Here is a 21,651-nt window from a genome sequence, read left to right on the forward strand (position 1 = left end):
GAGTTGTCATGACAACATCTGAAGCTGAAAGATGTTTTTCTATCCTGAAGAGAATAAAAAACATTTTTAAGAGACACAATGACTCAAGCTTGACTAAATGCATTAGCCATGCTATCAATGGAAAAGGAACTAATAAATCAGATTCCAGAATTCAACAAAGGAACTATTGAAAAGTTTGCTCACATTAAATAACGTTGTGCAAGCTTTCTGTATAAATAGAAACCATGGCAATGCACAGAGGGTTGTAAAATATTCTTCCAAGGGAATACAGTTTTGGTTTAGTTTGTATTGTAAGTAACATTTAGAAATACTGTAGGTACCTTGCATGCAAGAAAGTGCACCATGTATTAAATGTATGTTTCAGTATTGTGCATTGCCTGAGAGGAATTCAGACTTGCTTATCCATACAAAGCCACACAAGCTTGGTGTTGTTCAGGGTATTAGATAATATACCTCTCACTGTTTCTTTTTTTTTTAAAGTTCAACAGCAAATATGGCCCAGTTATGTAAATAACCTAAACACTGGTAAGCTTTGTACAAACTTACAAACCACCGCCAGAAGACTGACAATGTACCTTCCATGACATACGTAAAGATGGTGCATACTGACCAACAACCAGTCTTGTAAGAAGCTACAGGATTCTATTTATTGCTCTCATCTTTCCTGAGGGTATTATAGTCGTGGTTTGCAAACTTTAGCTGTACAGCAAGGTTTTTTTTAGGAGAAGGGATTTTCTGATGGCTATCCGGCTGATGAAGCATTAGTTGTTTGCTCTTTTCCGAATTGCAAAATCATAAACTGTAATGTTTGCTGTGCTGTTAGAAGCCTGTAGAATCCTGGACATAGTTTTTTATTTTCACCATATCTAGGGCTATGAGTACCACATGGACTGATAATGAATGAATTTGTTGATACTATTTCTTGCTTTAATGCTGGACTTCCTTACTGAATCGGTATGGCTTAATATCCTTTTCCACTGAAGAGCCTAGTAGATTATTTGACACCAGTAAATAGCTTTAGATCTACCCATGACGTGTTACATCAAACTTGATGGCTCATTTCCAAAGTAAAAAAGGTTCATAGTTCAAAGAATTATATAAAGGTGGCACCACTTCATGTTGATCAAGTGTGTTTGTTTAGCAGAATCTGAGTCCAATCGCAATCTGCAGTGATGCAAATGCTATAAAGGTGCACTTACATTTTCATCAAAGTTGTCTGAATGTTGGCTCATTTATGATTGATAAATGATGATATAACAATGTTTGTGTATGTTGGCACATGTTGACTTATCTACGACTACTAGTAAGATTTTGTGATGGGGGCATGGGTGTAAGATAATATATTTTATATATAAATGGGTAAACCCATACATCTTGGAGCAAGGTGTATTTCTTCTTTGAACCAATACATATTTAATACATATTTAAAATTGCTACTAACCTCCCGAAAAAATGTGCACGCCCACCCCCCCCGCTGCCAAGCCCAGCCAAACCACTCACAAACCTCACCAGCCGCCACTGTTTATTGTGTCATACTGTGGCTGATGTGGTGCATTCTGTTTTGACTGTTTGTTGTACCCTCTTATATTTTACTTAGCACGTGGTCTTGTGGTATGCTCTGGCTCTGTTAATTGTTTTAGATACATCAACACATGCTGCAATATTTCCAAACAAAAACAGCACATCCATCAACACATGCTGCAATATTTCCAAACAAAAACAGCACATCCCTTGAAAGTTTCTTTGACAGGCCGGCATTTACCTCAGTGTATGATCGTAAAATAGCACTGCTCAAGCTCTTCAACTATTTAGAACACCAGTCAGACTAAAACAGTGGCACAGGCTTGTCTCCAGGAAGCACTTCCAGTGCTCACTTTATGCGGTATGGCCTATGGTGTTCTAACCTTTGGAGCATCTCCATCTCTCATTACCTCCCGCAAGCAGTCATGTTTCTGTGGTTCCCCGAAAATTGAAAGAAAGCCATTGAAAGATTATAAAATATCCAAGGACAAGATAATTTTACTTTTCTAACACGAGTATTTTCGGGTGGGTGCCTTGTTCTGCTCTGCAGAAGCAAAATTAGCACTGGCCATTTCTACGTTTGAATGTTCCAGAAGGGCCAGGAAGTGCTACTTAATTAATGTTATTTGTAAAATCCTCCACCTCTTTTTGCTTTGATATAATTCAAGGATACCTTAAACAAATCTAGAATACTTTGATGAATGTTTATCTTGTATTTTTAGCTTTAAGTTTCTGTTTCAAAGGTTGGGAGTACTAGATCGTTATGATTTTCCTGATTCTTTTTAGTTGTCCTGGCATGAAAATGCCTACAAAGCCAGTAAAATACTGGCCATGTGTCAATCCTATCTGCAAGTGTTGAAAGTAAAACACAGGTCTGTCAGTGCGCATGCACGGTGGATGTTTGCAAGCACAGCAGGGACTTACAGGCATTGAGAGATGGGAATATTTGACAGTCCGAACACTTTTTTCTATTGTCCTCATTCACCTCCTGGAACTCCCTTCAAGATTTTTTTAAATTTTATCCAGAAACACCCTTTGTCTTGTATCTCAAACCGTGGAAACAAGTTCCTGTCTGGAGTATACCTGGCCTTGCAACCAATGACAGATCATCAAAGGTGCTTAGTGTAATCACAGGACAATGCATATTTAAATATTCTCCCTTTTGATATTTCCTCTGAGTGATTCCTCATCCACTCCCAAAACTATTTTTCCAGCCACTTTGTTAGAGGAAGCCAGGACTTATACCTTCTGTTTTCTACATCCTTGCATCCAGATTCAAATTGTATATTTTCTAGGCCAGGTACACAGGCAGGAGATTCCTAAGCCATCGTCGGCATAGCTCCCCCCGGGGTAGTAAAATCATATAGAAGAGTAGTTTAGCCTGATCATTGTTTAACTTGACTTGATCTTGTGAAAACTGTAAACTTCTCACTTGTATAGCACACTACTCACCCGGTAAGGTCTCAAGGCGCTGTACACATACCTCTGTGGAACCCCTCCAGCCCCAGGGTGAAGCCAGGCGTCCAAGTGCTGTGAGGGCCGTTGTGGAGATTAATCAAGCTATTGCTCAGAGTTAGAGAGTGGGACCCATTAATTAGATTAGGCACCGAGGTGAGAATTATCTGGTCCAAGGGAATTGAGCCCAAGAGCCGCTGAGGTGGGAATTGAGCCCTGGTCCCGGGCCAGATCTCTGCATCAGGGTCTTCTGCTCTAACCATTGTGCCACACTTCTGCACTTCTACTTGTCCAAAAATAACAAGAGAGGGGCTTACCTGAAATTTTATAGAGAATATCTCACCAATTGCAGTATGTACTTCCTCCCAAAAATGTGCTGATAGCTGGACATTCCACAAACATGTGCAAATCATTCGCATCACCCAACTCACATTTCTTCCAACTGACAAAACTGCTGGGTTCATTTTCAGTAAACTTTCTAGAGTCAGCCCTGTGAATGGAAAACAAGTGGTTTCTCCTTAAAAAGGGCCGGTTTAACTGTAGTTTGCAACAAAGTAGTAGGTACTTGCCACAGGTCTCTTATCTGCATCCCCGGAAAGCATTCTCCCCACAGTTCATCTGGTAACAGGAAGTCTTCATCCAAAAGATCTACCATGAACCAGTAACATCTTGTGACTTCCTTCTTCGTTGGAACGTTCTGATATAATATCCCTTTTAACTCATTTGAGCCCCCAACCTTCTCATTCAGACTCTGCACAAAACAATTTGGAGATATTTAAACTTAGACACTACACCACCTGCCTCCACATTAAAATCCTCCCACGACAATAATTCCCCTTTGTAGCACCATTGACCTCACTCCTTAAAACCCGGATCCCTAAGGGGGATTGAAAAATCATCCCTCCGGGGAACCAGGAGAATCCCACACTGGTGCATACCTGCAATAATATGTGAGATCAGTAGTCTTCCTAACTTGATACCATAACTCTGGCAGGTTTTGCAGCATCTTAAACATCACCTTTAAAAAATTTTTAGGGTAGCCAAATTTGAATAGGAAACCATAATCCCCTTCCTGGATATTTTTTTTATCGTAGCTCTGTATAAAGCCCCACCCTGACTCCTCCCGGCAGCTCAACAAACATTTGCCATTTTTTAAAACGAAAGTCCAAGCATAGAATGAAGATCTGCAGTGCCAGCCCACCATTCTCCTTTTTCCATCTCAACTTCTTCCTGGCAATACTTGCCCCCTTTGCAGCCCAGATAAAGCTATTTATCTTATCCTGTAATTCACTCAGCCATTCTTTCCTAAATATCAGTGGCACTGAATTAAAGATAAAAGTGAATTTAGGCAAGATACACATCTTAACCAGGTTGACCCTTCCTAAAACAGTGAGTGGCAAGTGTTCCCAACTTCTCATTAGTTTACAGGGGTCCCTCATAACCTTTACAAAACTGGTTTCCGCGGTCTTATTCATATCCTGGGTAGTAGTAACACTCAAGTACTTCATTTCGCGTTTAATTTTCCCACCCTCCCTTGGCATATTCTAGACCATAACTTTGGTCTTCTCGCTATTAACTGACTATCCTGCCCCCCTTCCAAATTCTGCTGTTAACTTTTTCAGTGCCGGCAGTGCGCTACTTAGGTCAGACGTATATACCATCAGGTCATCAGCATAGAGGGCAACTTTCCTTTGCCAACCATTACACCCAAAGGTGCTGTGCTCTGCTCCATTCTGATCCTACATGCAAGGTGCTGTATATACAAATCAAACAACCGTGGCAATAGTGGGCACCCCTTTCTATCTTAAAGGGAGGGGTTAGAGAACCATTCACCAAATCACTAGCACAAGGATTCTGACATATCTTTTGTAGCACCTGACAAAATTTCTCCCCAAAGTTGAAAACTTCAAACACCGTATGTAGATATGTCCAGTTGACTCTATCAAATGCCTTAGTGGTGTCCAACATAACCGCTGCCAGTAGAGCCTCACATGTTGTGGCTAAATCAATAGAGTCAATCAACCCCTGCGTCAACTCATGCGTGTGCCTGCCCTTAGGCTACCCTTCTTGATTGTCATGCAGGAGTCCTCTGACCACCCCGCTCAGTCTATCAGACAGTATTTTTGTAAAAATCCTATAATCACAGTTTAGAAGCAATATTGTTCTATAGGAATCACAGCTCTTTGGGCTCTTCCTTGGCTTTAATAGTAAGAAAATGATGGCCTCATTCCAGGATGGGGGTAACATAGCACCTGACTCCAATATAGCTCCAAAAGCTTAGTCATGACTGGTATTATTCTATCACCCAAGACTTAATATACTTCCAACCTCAGTCCATCAGGCCCTGGTGCTTTGCCCACTTTGTTAGAATTGATAGCATGTTCCACTTCAGACCTCTCAAGATATCCATTCAGTGCTACATTCTCCTCATCCCTGAATGCGCCTAACTCTAGATCCTTGATCCAACTCTTCACCATCCCTCCCGTCACCTCCAAATCATCCGAGTATAATTCCTAAAAGAAACTAATGATGGTATCTTCAATCACTCTACTAGTCCTTCTGATAGCCCCAGTTCCCTTGCAACAGAGCTCACCTATTGTATTTCTAGCTAAGTCTAACTTTGTTTTCCATGCAAGCAGCTTCCCACAATTTTCCTTGTACTCAAAATGAGCTACTTCGTTTACCTCGCATCTCTTTGTAACCCTTCCCTCAATCACACCTGCAAGCTTGTCCTTTGCCACCTGAAGAGCCCTCAGATGATCTAGCTCCTTAAAAACAGGACCAAACCTCAATATCTTCTCCTCAACCTCCTGTACCTGTGATTCCAAACTATTAATCTCCTCCTTATAAATACTTCTTTTGAAAGCAGCCAGCCTGATAAATCTGCCCCTTAGGAATGCTTTAAAAGAGTCCCACACCATCCCTGAGAGGCCGAATTTAGGTTAATACGAAAAAACGCTTCTGTTCAAAATTCTGTTATCACCTTCTTGTCTACTAACAGTGTCCGATCCAACATCCACCTACGCTGCTCCCATTTCCCCACTAATGTACTCACCAAACTCACTGCACAATGATCTGACAAGTGGGCTCCCACATGCACCACATCATGAACAGAGTCCTTTAACCCCTGATCAACCAGAAAGTAATTAATCCTAGACTGATACATGTATTCTTTTATTACTAAAAAAACACAACCTCATCTTTTCTCTCTACACATCATATAGTCCTAACTGCTTCATCATGGATTTTACCTGCGATCTCATTTTCTAGTTTAGTCTTGCCTTACTACCAGATGATCTATCCAGCCCATAATTCAGGACCACATAAAAAGCCCCCATGCAAAATTATAGGAGGAGAGCTGCAACAGATGTTGAAACATATCTGTCCGTGGCCCCGTCTCAACAATATGGGGCCAATAGTATACTGCTAGGTTATTCGCAGAATCGTATGCCTCCAGTTTCAAAATTACCCACCTCCCGGCCTTATCTACCACCCACTGCTCAGGTGAGAGATTTTGATGCTTCTTGAGTACAATAGCCACTCCTTTTGTTCCCACATCTTGACTCTTGCACACAACTTGTTGTACCCATCTTAGAGACTTAAACACATTCATACATTCTAACTTAGTTATAGGCATTTCCTGTGGGATGAGTACGTTTACTTGGGTATCCCTTAAATACTGTAATAATGCACTCTTCAATAGAATATATCTGGAAGTTAACCAAGAAATTCCTTTGTTTGTTTCTGTTAGGGGTTGTCCTCAAGGGGTCATGATGAACTCTTTGGATATCACTCACAAAACCTCCTCTGGTTCCTCAACTTGAGCCCCTACCATAATCAGTCGTACCACCAAAGCCTTCAAGTCTTCACCCTCTATCGCTTCAGGGAACTTTCGAGTTCTCAAGTTGTTTCTCCTGTGCTGGATTTCCAGAGTTTCTAATTTTGCCAAGCTCCCCTCTTCACACACCTTCAACTGGCAGATCTCCTCCTTGTTTGCTTTCACTGTCTTTTTTAGATTCTCCACTGTTTCCTCCAGAATGGCTGTCCTATTTGCTAGATCATCCAAAATCTTCCCTAGGTTTTCACACAAACCTCTTAACTTTTTTGATTTATGTTGAAAATCTCGAAGCCACTCTTAACTTTCGTAGGCAGGGATCACAACATGTCCTCAGTAGACCTTTGCGAAAGATCCCCTTTCAGGCCTTGCGCCTGCCCCTTTCTCTCCTCTTTGGGTGTTGCCGCTAGCCTTGTTCTCACTGAATCTACCACCTCCGCTCTCTCACGAGGGGAAGTCTTGGATTTGTCATGGTGGGACTCATTCAGCCCTTCAGTCAAAAATCTACCTGCTAGGCCCTGCTGCATAGACTCGCCTCTACCACTCCTGCCAACCCCACCATCCACTCCATCACCCAGTGCCTCCAACACCTGATATCTATTGGGGCTGATCACTGCCTGCTGCACTCCTAGATCTATCCTGACCTATGCAGACCTTTGTGCCTCCTGTGGTCTATCCGTAGAGGTCTTCCTCACTTAGTCAATGATTAAGGTAGGACCTTAAAATATGTCCGTAATGTTGGGATAATCCTCAGTCTTCTATTTAACTCATTCAGCTGCTCACCTTCCCCACCTTATAGCCACTGTATACACCTACAGCTGGATGGTCTTGACCCACGTCCTCCTCCCCAGGGTTTACTACCAACTTGCAACTGCTGTTCCCAGGGCCGGAGAAAGACTGCTTGGATGGAGCCTTTTTATGACCCTTATGTTCCTCTTTGGTCTTGCTTCTCAACCCATAATCTGAGCTCCTTTTCTGCTTAATCGACCCCACAGCCTCCCCTCCTTCCTCCTACTGACAGCTCCCACCAGCTTCTGCCCCTACATCTCCTTACCCCTCCCCTGTAGCTATGTCTCTCTCCTTCTCCCTACGCAGTTCTGTAGGTATATCCACCAAGACTGAATGTCCTGGCTTCCCAGACCGCCTTTCATGGTGCGCCTCATCTTCCACGCTCCTCCCAGCCACCGCTGTCTGTGCTGTTGCCCCCCGCCCCAGAAGGAGATCCTTGCCACCACATTCCTTCCATGTCTAAGGCCCAGCACGGTTCTTGACCAGCGCTCTGATTCGTACTGTTTCCCCTGCTTGTCTCCTTTTTGTAAAAGAAGCCACAGCCCGGAGTAAGTACTGGGAGGTAAGCTTAAAAGAGAGAAAGATGTTGAGACAAGCAGGTGTTGAGACAGTCCGTCTTCATCACCACATACTTCCCCGGGTTTCCACACCATCATCTCAATGTTCCCCCGACACAGCACATTCCCCCTGAGGCGTACAACTCTGCAGCTCTCTGCAGCCTGCTCCTAGCCGGCCACCATGTTCTCTCCAATACTGTGCTGTTGGAACACTTGTTGATCATGTGAAAATCACAAGAAAATGAATAAAATAAAAAAATGCATGGAATATCTATATGTTTCTTTCTCTACACAAGATGTATGTAACTTCTGAGAGCTTTGATGCTATTTTACTAATATTGGTCTGTGTAGTGTAGGCTTCGGATGGGTTCTCTAATACACAAATAGGTGCACAGTATAGTTTCTTTCCGCATAAGGAGGCACAGTTAAGGGTGCTATTAAAGCTGTCCCTTCATGGTTAGTTAGCAAAAACAGTAGAAAGCAATCTGACCTCACTGTTGTAGGTGCCACACCTGGATGCCTTAGCAGGTATCTGAACATGCTGCTCCTACTCAGTGGAAGATACAATACTGCGCTGGCAGTGCTTTTAGCAAATAGCTTTCTTAATTGTTGCTGGAAAAGCAATATTTGCTTATAGATTTTAACAGGATGATCAAACACCATCAATAATCTTACTGCACTACCAAAGCTGTGACTTATTTTGCCTGTTTTACTATATTTTCTCCATTTTCATTCTTGCTACCCCCATGAATTGTTTAATTTGTTTAACCTAACCTGATGTGTAAGTGTAAATCCCTCATATTATATATTGACTGGTGGCCTAGGTAAAGTAATACATTGGATGTTTCTATGGGCCAAATATTGCACCCCCCCCGCCAACAGCCAACGGATGGCACCTTTGTTGCTTGCCGAGAATTATGACTTCATATTTGTATAAGTATTCTAACAAATACTTTAAATCACCATTTAATTGAGTTATATGATATTGTTTATTCAGTGGCCCGTCCACTTTATACCATTTTTGGATGGTGGTATAAAATGTCTACATTTTCAGTGGTGCTTTGTGTATCCCTTTCAGAAAGTACTTTTTACAAGACCTTAAGCGTTACCTTTTTCTAACCACTCTGGATGCGTAATCTAGTGGTAATGAATTCCTATGAGAAGCTCCTCTCCTGAACATTTCAGCAGGGTGGCCATCATCGTGACGACTCCTGATAGGATATGCCTTTATCCTTTGATTTTTAACACCTTGCTACGAGGCAGCTTCATGAGTATGTTTCCTCGGCAAATGCAGTCAACAATACAGACAGAGCTATGGCAAATTGTGGATGTTTACACTGTCATGGCTGCAATGTGCCACTGGTAATGAGGATACAGACATTATCCACTTCACAATTTAACATGCTTTGCATAATGGCCTCTGTCCAGTGTTATTGGAAACATTACAGGCATATTTGCAGACCAGTTGAAACAGGTTGGCATTCCCAATTCTCTCTTGAGTATGCATTGGTCCCTGGTGATTCCTACTTCACACTTGGTGGAGTCAAGATTTGTAACAATTATGTGTCCCTCCTGCAGAAATGTCCACAACATCTAGTTTGTGAGAGCCGTCTTTTGAACATTCTTTTGACTCTCTTCACAAAATAACTCACATCAGGCTCAATCTGGGTTTTATTTTGCGAGGTTTTATTAATTCTATTATACCAAGTGATTTAACATTATCATCACATCTTTTCAGAGATATAAATGTTTACATATAAACGTGAAACATTAATAAAGTTACACATTGGCGTTTGGAAAGAGCAAAAATATATAGGTGCCATTATATATTCAGAATACGTGTTCCGACACTGCACAGGGTTTTGCAGTTCCTTTTTTGTAAACAGAAATTATTAGATATTTAGTGTCTTGACTCGGTTTAAATGTCAGGTCTATGCTGACACCTACTCTTTTAGTGTTCTGCCTAAAAGTGGAAGCAGTTTTTATTCTATTCTGTGTCTTTTCTATAAATACCATCTATATAATCTCCAGGTAGCAACCTGGAGGAACCACTATCCCTACCAATGCTGCCCAAAAACATCTCTTCTCCCCATTGCCTACCTGTTGCAGTGATCTTCAGGAAAGGATCATGTTAATGAAAAATGCTGGAGATCAGATCATACAGTATGTCTTAGTAAGCTCAAAGTCTCACGGTGGAAGTGTGTAAACCATGCTCCACTCTCCAGCGATTCACTGTACTGCCCCCATGTCTCTGTGCACTGCATCTATGCTTGTTTCTCCCTCCCTCTGCCCCTGAACTCCTGTCAAGTGCATTTTTCTGCACTACTCCTGAGTGTCACTCCCCTCTCAGTACTGGGTCATAAACCCCGCCCTCCTTCTATTCATATGTGCTAACCCAGGTTTGTCTCTCCCGTATCTTCAACTCCTAGCCCTGCTGACCTCCAGCTACGGTGCTTAAGCCCCACTACCATTTCTATACTAGTCCTATGTCCCACACTCCCCTCTGCCCGTGGTGCTCCTGCTGTCTCTGTATTGCTTGTCTGCCAATACTTTCCTCTGCACTTCTCGGTACTGCGGCTTAGCCTAGCTCCTATCGCAATAATGTTGAACAGCTAGGGATCCAGAGGATGATCCTTCTTGCAGGAGCTGGCTGTGGGGATATAAAGCAGGTGCCAGTGCTCTATTGCAGGGGCCACTAAATGCCAAAGTCTCCTGAGGTAACATCTGCCACACCCTTAGCTTGCACCTATATGTCTGTGGCATGACTAGGTGAGGGACCCTTATAGCCCTCTAGGTGAAGAGATTAACTTCCTCAAGTAGAGTAGCAGTCCCCTCAGTTATATTCCAGGGCAATTGCTAAAGAACCTCAGAAAATCTTATTTTACTGATATTTTGTTTATTCTTTTGCTTAAGAAGCTTTTGTCTCGTTCAGAAACCTTACAGAGATTTCCCACCACAAAACCCACCATCTGATCTTTCCACCAAAACAACTCTTGAGTTTCCAGGAACTGAAACTTTTATTTTTGGTGTTTCTGAGCAGAGGAGTTTAATGCAAAGTTGTGGTGTAATTATGACTTTTGGAAACATTTGTGGTCCTCCATGAGTTAAAACAATGGTGTGCCTTTTGCCGATAACCATTATCCTTCAGTTGTATTCATTTTCCTCTCATCTCGACCTAACCTCAGGAAGACAGGGTGTCTTTACAATTCTTAGTGGTACATGTGTCTAATTATTACACATTTTTACATGTAGAAATGTGTATTCACATGGGTTACCTTTCACTTACCTATACTAATTTGATTAAATACATTGGACTCAGCTGAGATAGCAGAGATGCCATGAAATGAGCAGCTCGTTGATTTTAATGTTCTACTGCAGTGGTTCCCAACCTTTTGACTTCTGTGGACCCCCACTTTATCATTACTGGGACCCAGGGACCCCCATTGAATCATTATTAGAATCCGAGGACCCCCCACACTGACTGCTGGGACCTAATCTGTTAATATTATTTCATTTTCTAAGCAGTCGCGGACCCCCTGAGGAGGCTTCGCGGACCCCTAGGGGTCCCCGGACCACAGGTTGGGAACCACTACTCTACTGTTTTACCCGAGGCCGATTTGAATCTGGATTTGTTTTTGGCTCCTGGCTGAAGGCTCAAGTCTTTTCCATTTATCGCAATCTTTCTTATTCGGGTTACCTGGAACATACTACCTCTAAGACCTTTAGCCTGTCACACTGGTGGCACCTAACAAATCTACACCACAAACTGTAGTACCATACTATTTGATGTATATAGTGAAGATCCTTCAAAATTACACTTGCAGTAAACAAGGAAGAATTGAAATGACAAGGTACATCTTTCTACTAAGTTCTCTGTATGAAAACGTATAGTTTTTATTGTTTTTTAAATATTTTTATGTCTATAGCTAATGCATGCCAACCTTCCCAATTCAGATGGGAGACTACCGATTTTAAAGCGAGTCTCCCGCCTCCCTGCTCCTCAATTCAAAAACCCGATTCCCCGATAGGCTTCATCAGACAGTGACTGGTCTAGTGAGACTTGTAGAATTCACTGCCAGTAACCTGCTCCTGCAGGCCAGTGCACAGCATTTTTGTCACAAACTCACTGCGTGCCATAGTGGTTTCTCCATGCTCCTGACAGGTAAGGGGAAAAAAAAAACATGTATTTGCTTTTCTGATATCAAATCCTACAGTAGCACGCTTTCAAGCCCCATACATGACAATAGACTCAATGCAGGCCTCAATAGAATTCAGTGGGCGACTGGGAAAATACTTTCTTCTTCTAAAATGTCTGCATGTATGATAGCTCGACCAATGTCCGCCATTTTTGCACAGAGTTGCGCATCTTTCTGTTCTATGCTGACATCACTGCTATGTCAACACTTTTCATTTCTGTCCGTGAGTATGGTTTTGGTGTGCTAACACATGCAATCAGTAATTGTGAATGCTAGTGTTTGCATGCTTCTGATAGGTACTTCCAACCCAAGATTCCTCACCTTAGAATATACCCAAGTGCAAGAAGGATCAAGAGGTTTTCGTAGCAGTGCTTTTAAATGTCATTAGGTTACTTGTGTGGTTCCCTGTTGGCTTTGTATCGCACTTTAACTAAAGTAGCAGAGCCACGTATAGCCACTACCCCCACGTGCTGACCTAATTTCAATTTGTTTCCTGCCTTCTGACACAGATCCAGAGCTTCCATCCAAAATGTGTGAGATTTTCCAGTGACTTCCAATCTTTTCACAGCTTGCTGGTGAAGAATGTACCTACCGAAAACAACAGGATTCAAACACAGCTCAGACCCGCACAAGGTGCGTCTTCGGTGCATGTGCTCGGAACGTAACTCTAAGCCTTTTCAAAAGTGCTACCCTCATGCATCCAAGGCGATTTGAGACCAGCAGGCGAAGTTGTATGTTGCTGAGCACGAGTAGAAGTTGCAGCCTTTGTGGAAATCCCTCTCCTGGTCGATGTCAGCTAACCGGACTTCGTCCTGGCCAATGGGCCACTCCCATGCCCATTCCGCTTCTTGTCAAAGTCTTCAAATAAGTACAGATGCAAGAATGAAAAAGTGAAGCAGGACTCAACACCGTCCCATGACTCCAAGGAGCACAAGGGCACCAAGATTTAAGTCTTACTCGTTATAATCGGTGGTCACTGACCCGATTCCTTAGTTTGTGCTGGTGTGCCCTGGACCATCATCAACCCCACAGCAGATCATGACCTTCAAAGACACCATGTTGCAAATATTCATTGTTCTCCCGGTTCCCTCTGGCGTGCTGTCAAGGACCCATGGAAACGCAGGTGCCTCCATTCAGTTTACCACTGGGAGGTTCCTTCTCAGCACTGTCTGTCTCCTTGGGACCCTTTATCAGGACCTCCATCGACTCTGGTACAGACTTCTACTCATTCCTTACAGTCCACCCTCGTTCCTTGCCCATGTGGCCTGAACTCTTACTACCGGTTTACAGATGCTCCCTGCGATCTGAGCTGAATACTTACACCGTTATAGACTGCATGGTAAATATGTGGACATGATGTCACATACTTCCATGTATTGACTCTTTATCCACATTTTGTCTGTTTTTGGAGGAATGCAGGACTAATCGTTATTAATATAAAAAACCTGAGGAGAAATGGGATTGGGCAGGAGCAAGAATTGAGAGTGCTGATCAACGGGTACCCACTGGTGAACGCAAAGATTATCAAGAAATATGGAGGGAATTTGGTCTGTTAGACACCAACATTGGCACTGTAGACAATTGGACGGCAATTAGGGCCTCCTCCTTTCAATCTTCAAAGTTCACTGATTGTGCAGTATTTAACCACATTGCTGGGCAAAGTCTACGGATTGTTTTGATCATCAGCTCACTACATTCTAAACCAGTAGTTATCCACTAGAATTAGATAGGAGGTCCTTCTCCATAAAGAATATACTGAGGCTGAGGCTGCAGACATATCAGAGACAAATGACAAGGTCTAAGTTTCTTCAATTCATTTCCTTCAATGCTCCATAGACTTTTGGTCGAGGTGCAATTTGCATCAGTGCAATATTACACCTATCTCATGGAGCTGTGCTAAAATACAACCCTGCTGGCAGACTGTGTGGAGGGAAAGTTTACAGGTAGACAACATTCCATTTACCCCATCGATACACCCTGCGTTGATGCATGACGCCACTGAATCTGAATGCCCTCACCCCTAGATGGATGGCCGTATCATTAGCAGCAGCAAAATTGTGCATCCTCTGCCATTGAAAGCACCCAACCTTGTCTACCAAACATTGAATGGCTTATAGAGTTAGCCAGCATTACTTACAAGGGGAGAAGCATTTATAAGATTGCAGAATTTGATATTGGGCCCTTTACTCTGGCCAACGAGCAGGAACAGTTAAGAGGGTCTTATCTGCAGAAATAATACACTGGCCCAGCTTAGGGTGATTTGTTCCCACATGTGGAGGCTGATATGTGCTGGCTCTTCTTATTGTACTGTGCTCCTCCTAGACTGACGTAATCATATATGGCTGGACAGGTGCTATACATTACCTCTCTTCTCAGCACTGTAGGGATGAATCACCCGCTAACTGCAACGATAAGGCCCTTCATGATTACTGCTAATAATCTGGCTCCTATCACCTACTGTCAGGCTTGCGCTAAGCATACAGCCCTCTCCATTAACCAATTACTAATACGCATGTCATCGGGTTAGCATTTCCCGCTCCCCTCATGATCCAGCTCCCACCCCTTTTTTGATGTTGCACATTCTGGTGGTTGCGTTAATGTCGTATAACATTAGTGGTGGGTGGAAATGTGTGGATAATGTTATTCAAGCATCCAGACCATACATGTATTCTGCCCTTCTGTTTGCAATTGTTCTTGTTTTTCCTAACCTGGTTTCTAATTAGAACCAATAAAGAATTAGTGCAACAAAACTATAACTAAAGAATGTCGGCATTGAATCATCGGGGCCTTCTTACGACTATCTTCTATGTGGGATGTTTTTCTGTATAATTAACAATGCACAGTTTGGTAACCGTCCTGTTCTTCTCTTGACCCTAGCTCCACCACCAAAGAGGCAGAAGTGCGACCACTGGGTAGCGTGCCCACCTAATACCTATGCATATCGGCTGCTCAGTGGTGGCGGGAAGGACAGCTTCCCGAAAATCTGTTTTGAAGATGAATTGTGAGTACAAGGCATACATGTCAATAACTTTGTCTGATATTATGCAGAAGGGTGATACACATGTGACAGGGATTTCTTTCTTTAGTTCTTCTCTCATTGAAAAATGCTAGTAATGAAAACGTCCAAAACTGTGTGTAATCCCAATAATTCCGAAAGTCTTGTCTCCGACCCCTTCGATATCCAACATCCATCTATTTGCAATGACCATTGTGTTTCAGATTAATTGTATCTGACCTCATTTGCTCTTGAACAGCACAACATTCCACTGAGGCATCTGAAGCTAACTTGCTAACTATTAGAAGGTGGAAACTAAAAAGAGCGGCTCCTGATGGTACTAGGCAGAAATAAGCATGCCAATCTCAAAGGACATATGGAAGGATGGGCACTACAGTGCTAAAATGGAATTCACAAAAATTACCCTTTTTGTCAAATTCAAGAGGTCGATATCGCCTATTAGGAGTTATAGATGATCTGGAGGCCTTTTAATAGTTTGGTGTGGATCTTTCTCTGTAACAGCATTCACCTTTGTTAATATGTTTTACAAAGTTTGAACTCAAATTTGTACAAAATTGTAATATATTTGAACCTGCAGTTATAAGGAAAAAGGTGTGGCTGCGGATGAAGCTAATGTGATATCTGATGGGATGGAAACATTGGTCCAAGTCATGACCAGGAATTAGTTAGTAGGATGGTCTAAAAGTATCCACCACTGGGACAGAAATTGAATTAAACTTAGTAAAAAGAGAAGCATGATCGGCTCCATGTGTGTGGTTACTATTTATTGCATAAATGAGGCCAAAGAGACAAGCACTAGGCAGATGCCAGTAATTGTCCAAGGGTCATGGTTAAAAAAAAATCAAAATATAGAGATGAAAATAATATTGGAAGAAGTGAACTGCAAATACAAATTTTGATCTGTGCATCAATTTTGCAAAAATAACATAGCACGATTGAATGCACAGAGAAAGAGTGCAAAAATCAAAGAGAGGCTCTAGCAGGTTAAGTGCCCACGTGGGAACAGCAGAGCATGCATAATTGATGCACTATTTTTGCCGCATGAAATGGACCAGTCTCATCAGACTTAATTTGAATCAATTCATTGTAAGCAAACCTAAACCGTGCAAAGTTATGACTGGCCATAGCTGACCTTTAATCAAAAACAATAATCATCTCCAGGCACTTCCAAAGAATAATTTCTTATAACCATAACACTAATTGGGTGCTTAAAGAGCACCCAAGTCTCAATCTCGGTAGTAACCGGGATTACAGCTATTCAAATCAATGTTACTTGTGTATGAACCTCAAAAGGATAACATTTTCATTAGACATGCTTAGAATTGATCTTGTGACCTTCAAGTTATATTTTGACCTCCACAATTAACCCATGAGTTATCTGAGCTATGTTACCAACTTTACCAAAAATTGCAATAGTTGCACACAACTCGTCATTCAGCCACCACTTTGCACTTCAAGGCGTCCTGACTCATTGCAGGAGAGAAAGCTTTCAGCAAAATTGAAATGTACTGTAAATCTGTCACTCATGGTGAAACTCCCATCCTCCTCAATGATCTCCTCGATGTAATGCTTCCCCGTCTGTCCGCATGTAGACCGGGCAGCTTCATGTGTAAATCCTTTTTCTGTTCAAAATACATGCATCCTTCGTAGCACTTGAGGACATGGTTTCCCAACAACTGTTGAATTTCTGCATCCCTCTAGGTGAAAAAATTACCAAGATCCCTGTCCCCAAACTCTGGCTCTACACAAAAGATATATGGCTGTACCACTAAGTACCGAAATGTCTAAGTGTCCAGACAGCTACCATATAAGGGTAAACATGTTAAGTGCCACCTTGGCCACAACTTGCAGATTAATTAGCTGTGGAATATAAAGGAACCTTCACATACAACACTAGCCCAACTTTAGTAGTTACCTCTGGTTGCTAGAATGGTAACAAGATCATGGTGTGTATATAGTCCAGCTATAATTCTGTAGTTTCAAAGATTTTCCTGTTTCAAGCACGTGATGGTGGCGGCTTTTAACACACATGCAGAAAGTCATTTTTGTGTAAATATCTAAAAATAGAGACCCACAATCTTGCTCATTTTACCTCATATATAGGTAACACACATTCTGTTTAGGGTAAATATTCTAGATTTAAAAAAAAAAAGTTTACATTCATCACACGTTTCAGCGACAATATAAAGACAGCTCTGTATTGATAGGTGCTGGCAGAATGATTTTATGACCTGGTCTTGGCCTTTTCTCAGAGGGCTCTGTTCCTGAGTATAGAAACCAGGGTAATATTTAATCTCCTCCTCTCTCTCTGTGAGTTTTTCACGCTTCCTGTATTACCTGTGGACACACATATGCATAGGCACACACACATTCGAAGCACACTTGAAACCCACACACAACATATATGTACACACTCACACGATAACCCTTCCGTCAGCAAAGATACTTACCAAGCCAATGCCTGGCCCTGTCACAATCTCCTCTGCCCCTCTACAGCCAACCCTGTGCGCCGAGCCAATGATGGCATGCATTAAATCAGGTAAGATCAATATACTGCATCCCAGACTCCAAGAACTGAGGCTCTGGATTCATACAAAGTGTGGGTGACAGTGGGCTCTGGAATATGTCATGGCTGTCAGTTCCATCCCGGACTGTCGGTCACACGGTATGTTTGACTACAAGGCCTGAGACAGCAACTTGATTGGAAGTGAACTGATGGTAGAGCTCTAAGTGCTCCAGCCTCCTTGTCAAGGCTAAAGAGCCTATCTGGTATTGACCACTAGGCCCATCACACTTGTGCTGTGTACTTTCCCTGCTGCCAGTCAATAAAAGGGACTGGATCTAGGCAGTGCTTCACCTACAGTGCACATGAAGTAGCACTTGGCACTTCAGTTCTGCTTCTGAGTGAGACCCTGGTGATACCACATCTCTAAGGGTAGGTTCCCACTTCACCCATCAGGAAATTTACTTCGACAGATCCGAGTAGATCACTCTAGAACATATGTAAAACGATTGCAGCCAAATGTCTAGTCAAAGGGATATTTATCCATTTCATCAGACACAGAGTAGGAGTCACTGAAACACTAATGAGGCTTGACACAGGCCAATGTGATGGGCTTTTAAGAATGGGATGTGCCTTTTTTTTAATAGTTTAGGATTGCCTGCAGTAAAGGAGTGTGAACAAAAATAATTGTTTTTGATTCATACGATTAATTTCAGCTATAAATGAATACACTAAATTAAGTCAGTTACAGTCATGCACACCACTCAAGTCCGCTTTGAAAACGGGAAAAATGGGTCAAATTAAAACAAGTAAACTTCTAGAGAATGCAGTCTGTAACTACAGGCTCAGCCTCTCAGATGGAGGGCCAGATTTACAAGGTATTTTACTGGTCGCAAACAGCCCATCGGTCCATTTGCGACCGGTACGATGAATTTGCCCATGTACAAAAGGCAAACTGTGACTCAGTAACTTGTTACCGAATTGCTTTTTTTTTTTTGCGAATATGAAGAGGCTTGTTTAGGGTGTTGCTTCCTAATACCGAATAGTACTGGTATGTAGGAATGTTTTGAGACCAGAATGCGTGGCAAAACATTTGTATTTTACTGACTCACTAGAGGAGGCGGAAACCCATTTGCAAACGGGAAGAGCTCCCCAAGGGACCCCCTTTGTGAATGTGGGTTAAAACATTTTTTGAGAGCAGGCAGTGGTCCTACTGACCACTGCCTACTCTTAAAAAATGAAAAGAAAACTTTTTAGTTTTCTTTTTGTAATGCATTACAAAAAAACTGCTTTATTCAAAAAGCAGTCACAGATGTGTGACTTTGAGTGCTGGCCATTCACAAATTGCGACCTGCCTCATGAATATAAATGAGGCCGGTCCTTTGCGACCCATTTGAGAATCACAAATAGTGTTAAACACACTGTAGTCCATCACAGTTTGCGATTTCCTAATTGCGAATCGCAAAGATTTGCAATTAGGAAATCACAAAGTGGATTTTTCGTACATCTGTCCCGGAGTTCTAACACCAGGGTGGAAGGAGTGAGTGGGGATAGATCGCGCCAGGTAATGTGCTACAATCATTACTAATCTTTCAGCCCTTCGAAAAGTGATAAATATTGTCCCTAGCCTTCTGAACATTTCGCAGCAGCTTGGGCCTATGAGTCTAAGGTTGCCTATATCAGAAGCCACAGTCGGTAATACTGCAAAGATCCATGCCGTTTAATGCATTATACATACGGTTATTGTTCCTCGTGCCTCTGGTTGGATGACTCCACTCGAAATGCGAGGCATTTACTCCTGGCCCCAGGGTAGCTACAGATTACTCGGAAGTACCCACGGTAGTGTTACTTACTCTAACTGGATTGACCAAGTCCTCCGTTTGACGCTCCACTGGTACCTTAGCCAAGCAGTCAAGGCTTACTCCAGGAAGCAGAAGTGGGGTTCAGATGTAGATACAGTATTGTACCTTAATCATGCACAGTAATGTGCAGTGGTTAGACAGTCCTGTACATCATACAATAAACATGTCTTTATTCACATTAGGAAAGAGCATGGTCATTTAAATGATGAACAACAAAGATAACTAAATGTCCCTGTGTATTGTGCTCATTAGATACAACATCAAACAGTTTTGTAGTATTAGTTCACTAACGTGCTGTCATCACTTTTACACTAGAGTCTAGGGGGCAGATCATCTTGTGGGAGGCACTGCCCAGACTTTGATGATCTCCAGGTCCCTTCGGTTCTTGGACGGTTTACCACTTGCTTTCTCTCTTAGTATCCATGGCCCAGACAAGCTGATTAGATAGGTCCATGTCAAAACTGAAACAGCCACATCCAACCCAAAGTCTGTGACCCAGCAATTAACAAGAACCCCAAACCGCTGAACACATGGCTGTTTGTTAAAAAATAGTGCTGACCAAACAACTCAGTATGCTGTATTGTTGTGATGTTTGCTGTATTGTGGTACCTTGGTTCTTGTGTTGGTGACGTGGGTTGAGGACACAGTCCGGGTAACTAGTGGCTCCTTTAACCAGTCAGTTCAGGGTGGCGAGAAATTAATAAGAACCAACAGTTGCCATTTACAAATGTTTACAAACTTCCCTTTCTTGCTTGCATCTCCAAAAGAGCCAGTTTGGCTTTGATGTTCTTTTGTGTGAGGCTTCCATAGAACTCACTGGACAAGGTGGCATGCACAGTGGATGACAGGGCATCCTGCATGGGCTTTGAATGACAAACATTTGGAAGTGTGATAACTCTGGAAGCTTGGGTTGTTGAGTGTTTGCTTCTGTGCTTCAGAGAGTTCAGTTTTACCAGGCCCACAAGATTAAGTTATGCCACATTACATGGGACGACCTCCATGCACACGTTGCCTGGCTGTAGGCAGGTCACGGAGGATGTCCAAGCTCACCACTGGGTGCAATCTTTTGATTTATTTTGTCCATACTCAGTCCTCTAATGCTTCTGCTTCTTCACGTTTGGGTCCAGCACCTCAGGGCTGCAGATGCTTCTGGATCCAGGGCCTGCCGTTCAATTTACTCTGTCCTTTGGGTCTCAGTCATCTGCAACATGGTTCTGTCTCCCCTCAGATGGGGCAGCCGCATTGCCTTGAAGAAAAAGGGGCTGCAGCTTTCACCTAGTTGTGTGGTCCTGGGCGTGGCATGTGGGCGTAGACATTTGCGCATGCCAGTTTCTCAGAACGCTTGTCTAAGGCATCTCTTAATACCAGGCATAGATTTCTCACCAAAACAATGCTCTGGGGTCACATGCCGAAAGCTAGAAGATGCTCATGGCCCGACTGCTTAGTATTTTTAGAGTAAGAGTTCCCATACCTGGTACTTCCTTCTGATTGGGTCTGAGGGTTGGCTAGAAAGATTAACAAAAGGTCTGGGCTCACTTGTAGCAGGCTGATGCCTGCAGATGTGCTCTTTCATCTGTAGTGTTAACCAACGCCTATATGACTCTTAACATGTTGTGTCACCTCGTTCAGCCAGGAGGCCTGAGGGAGGGAGATTTGACCTCCACTTAAATGTTTAAAGGACCAGGTGACCCCTGTATGGAGAAGCAATACAAGCAAATGTCCCACACAAACACAAATATTTAAGATTATCCCGCCCTCGAGGTCTGTACACTAGTTCCTCGCTCCAGCCAAACCCCCTACCTCTTACACAGTATTCAGCCTATCAGAGAAGAGGCAGTGCGTGAAGCATTGCTGGATGGCAGGGACTGCTCCCCCAGGAATGCATAAAGTCATACTCCCTCGGTTGCTTTCATGTAG

The 21,651-nt window shown here is 42.7% G+C and overlaps 1 protein-coding gene across 1 annotated transcript in view; it reads left to right on the plus strand.

The window, feature by feature from the left end:
* FAM3B (FAM3 metabolism regulating signaling molecule B) overlaps positions 1-21,651 on the plus strand; it is a 272,157-nt gene that overhangs the window by 144,790 nt on the left and 105,716 nt on the right. Inside the window, exon 3 of the mRNA XM_069202590.1 lies at positions 15,231-15,354. Within this exon, the coding sequence (XP_069058691.1) occupies positions 15,231-15,354 (124 nt within the window). The remainder of the gene's footprint in view (positions 1-15,230; positions 15,355-21,651) is intronic.

The sequence above is a fragment of the Pleurodeles waltl genome, chromosome 8, assembly GCF_031143425.1.
Source record: "Pleurodeles waltl isolate 20211129_DDA chromosome 8, aPleWal1.hap1.20221129, whole genome shotgun sequence".
NCBI classification, from domain to species: Eukaryota; Metazoa; Chordata; class Amphibia; order Caudata; family Salamandridae; genus Pleurodeles; species Pleurodeles waltl.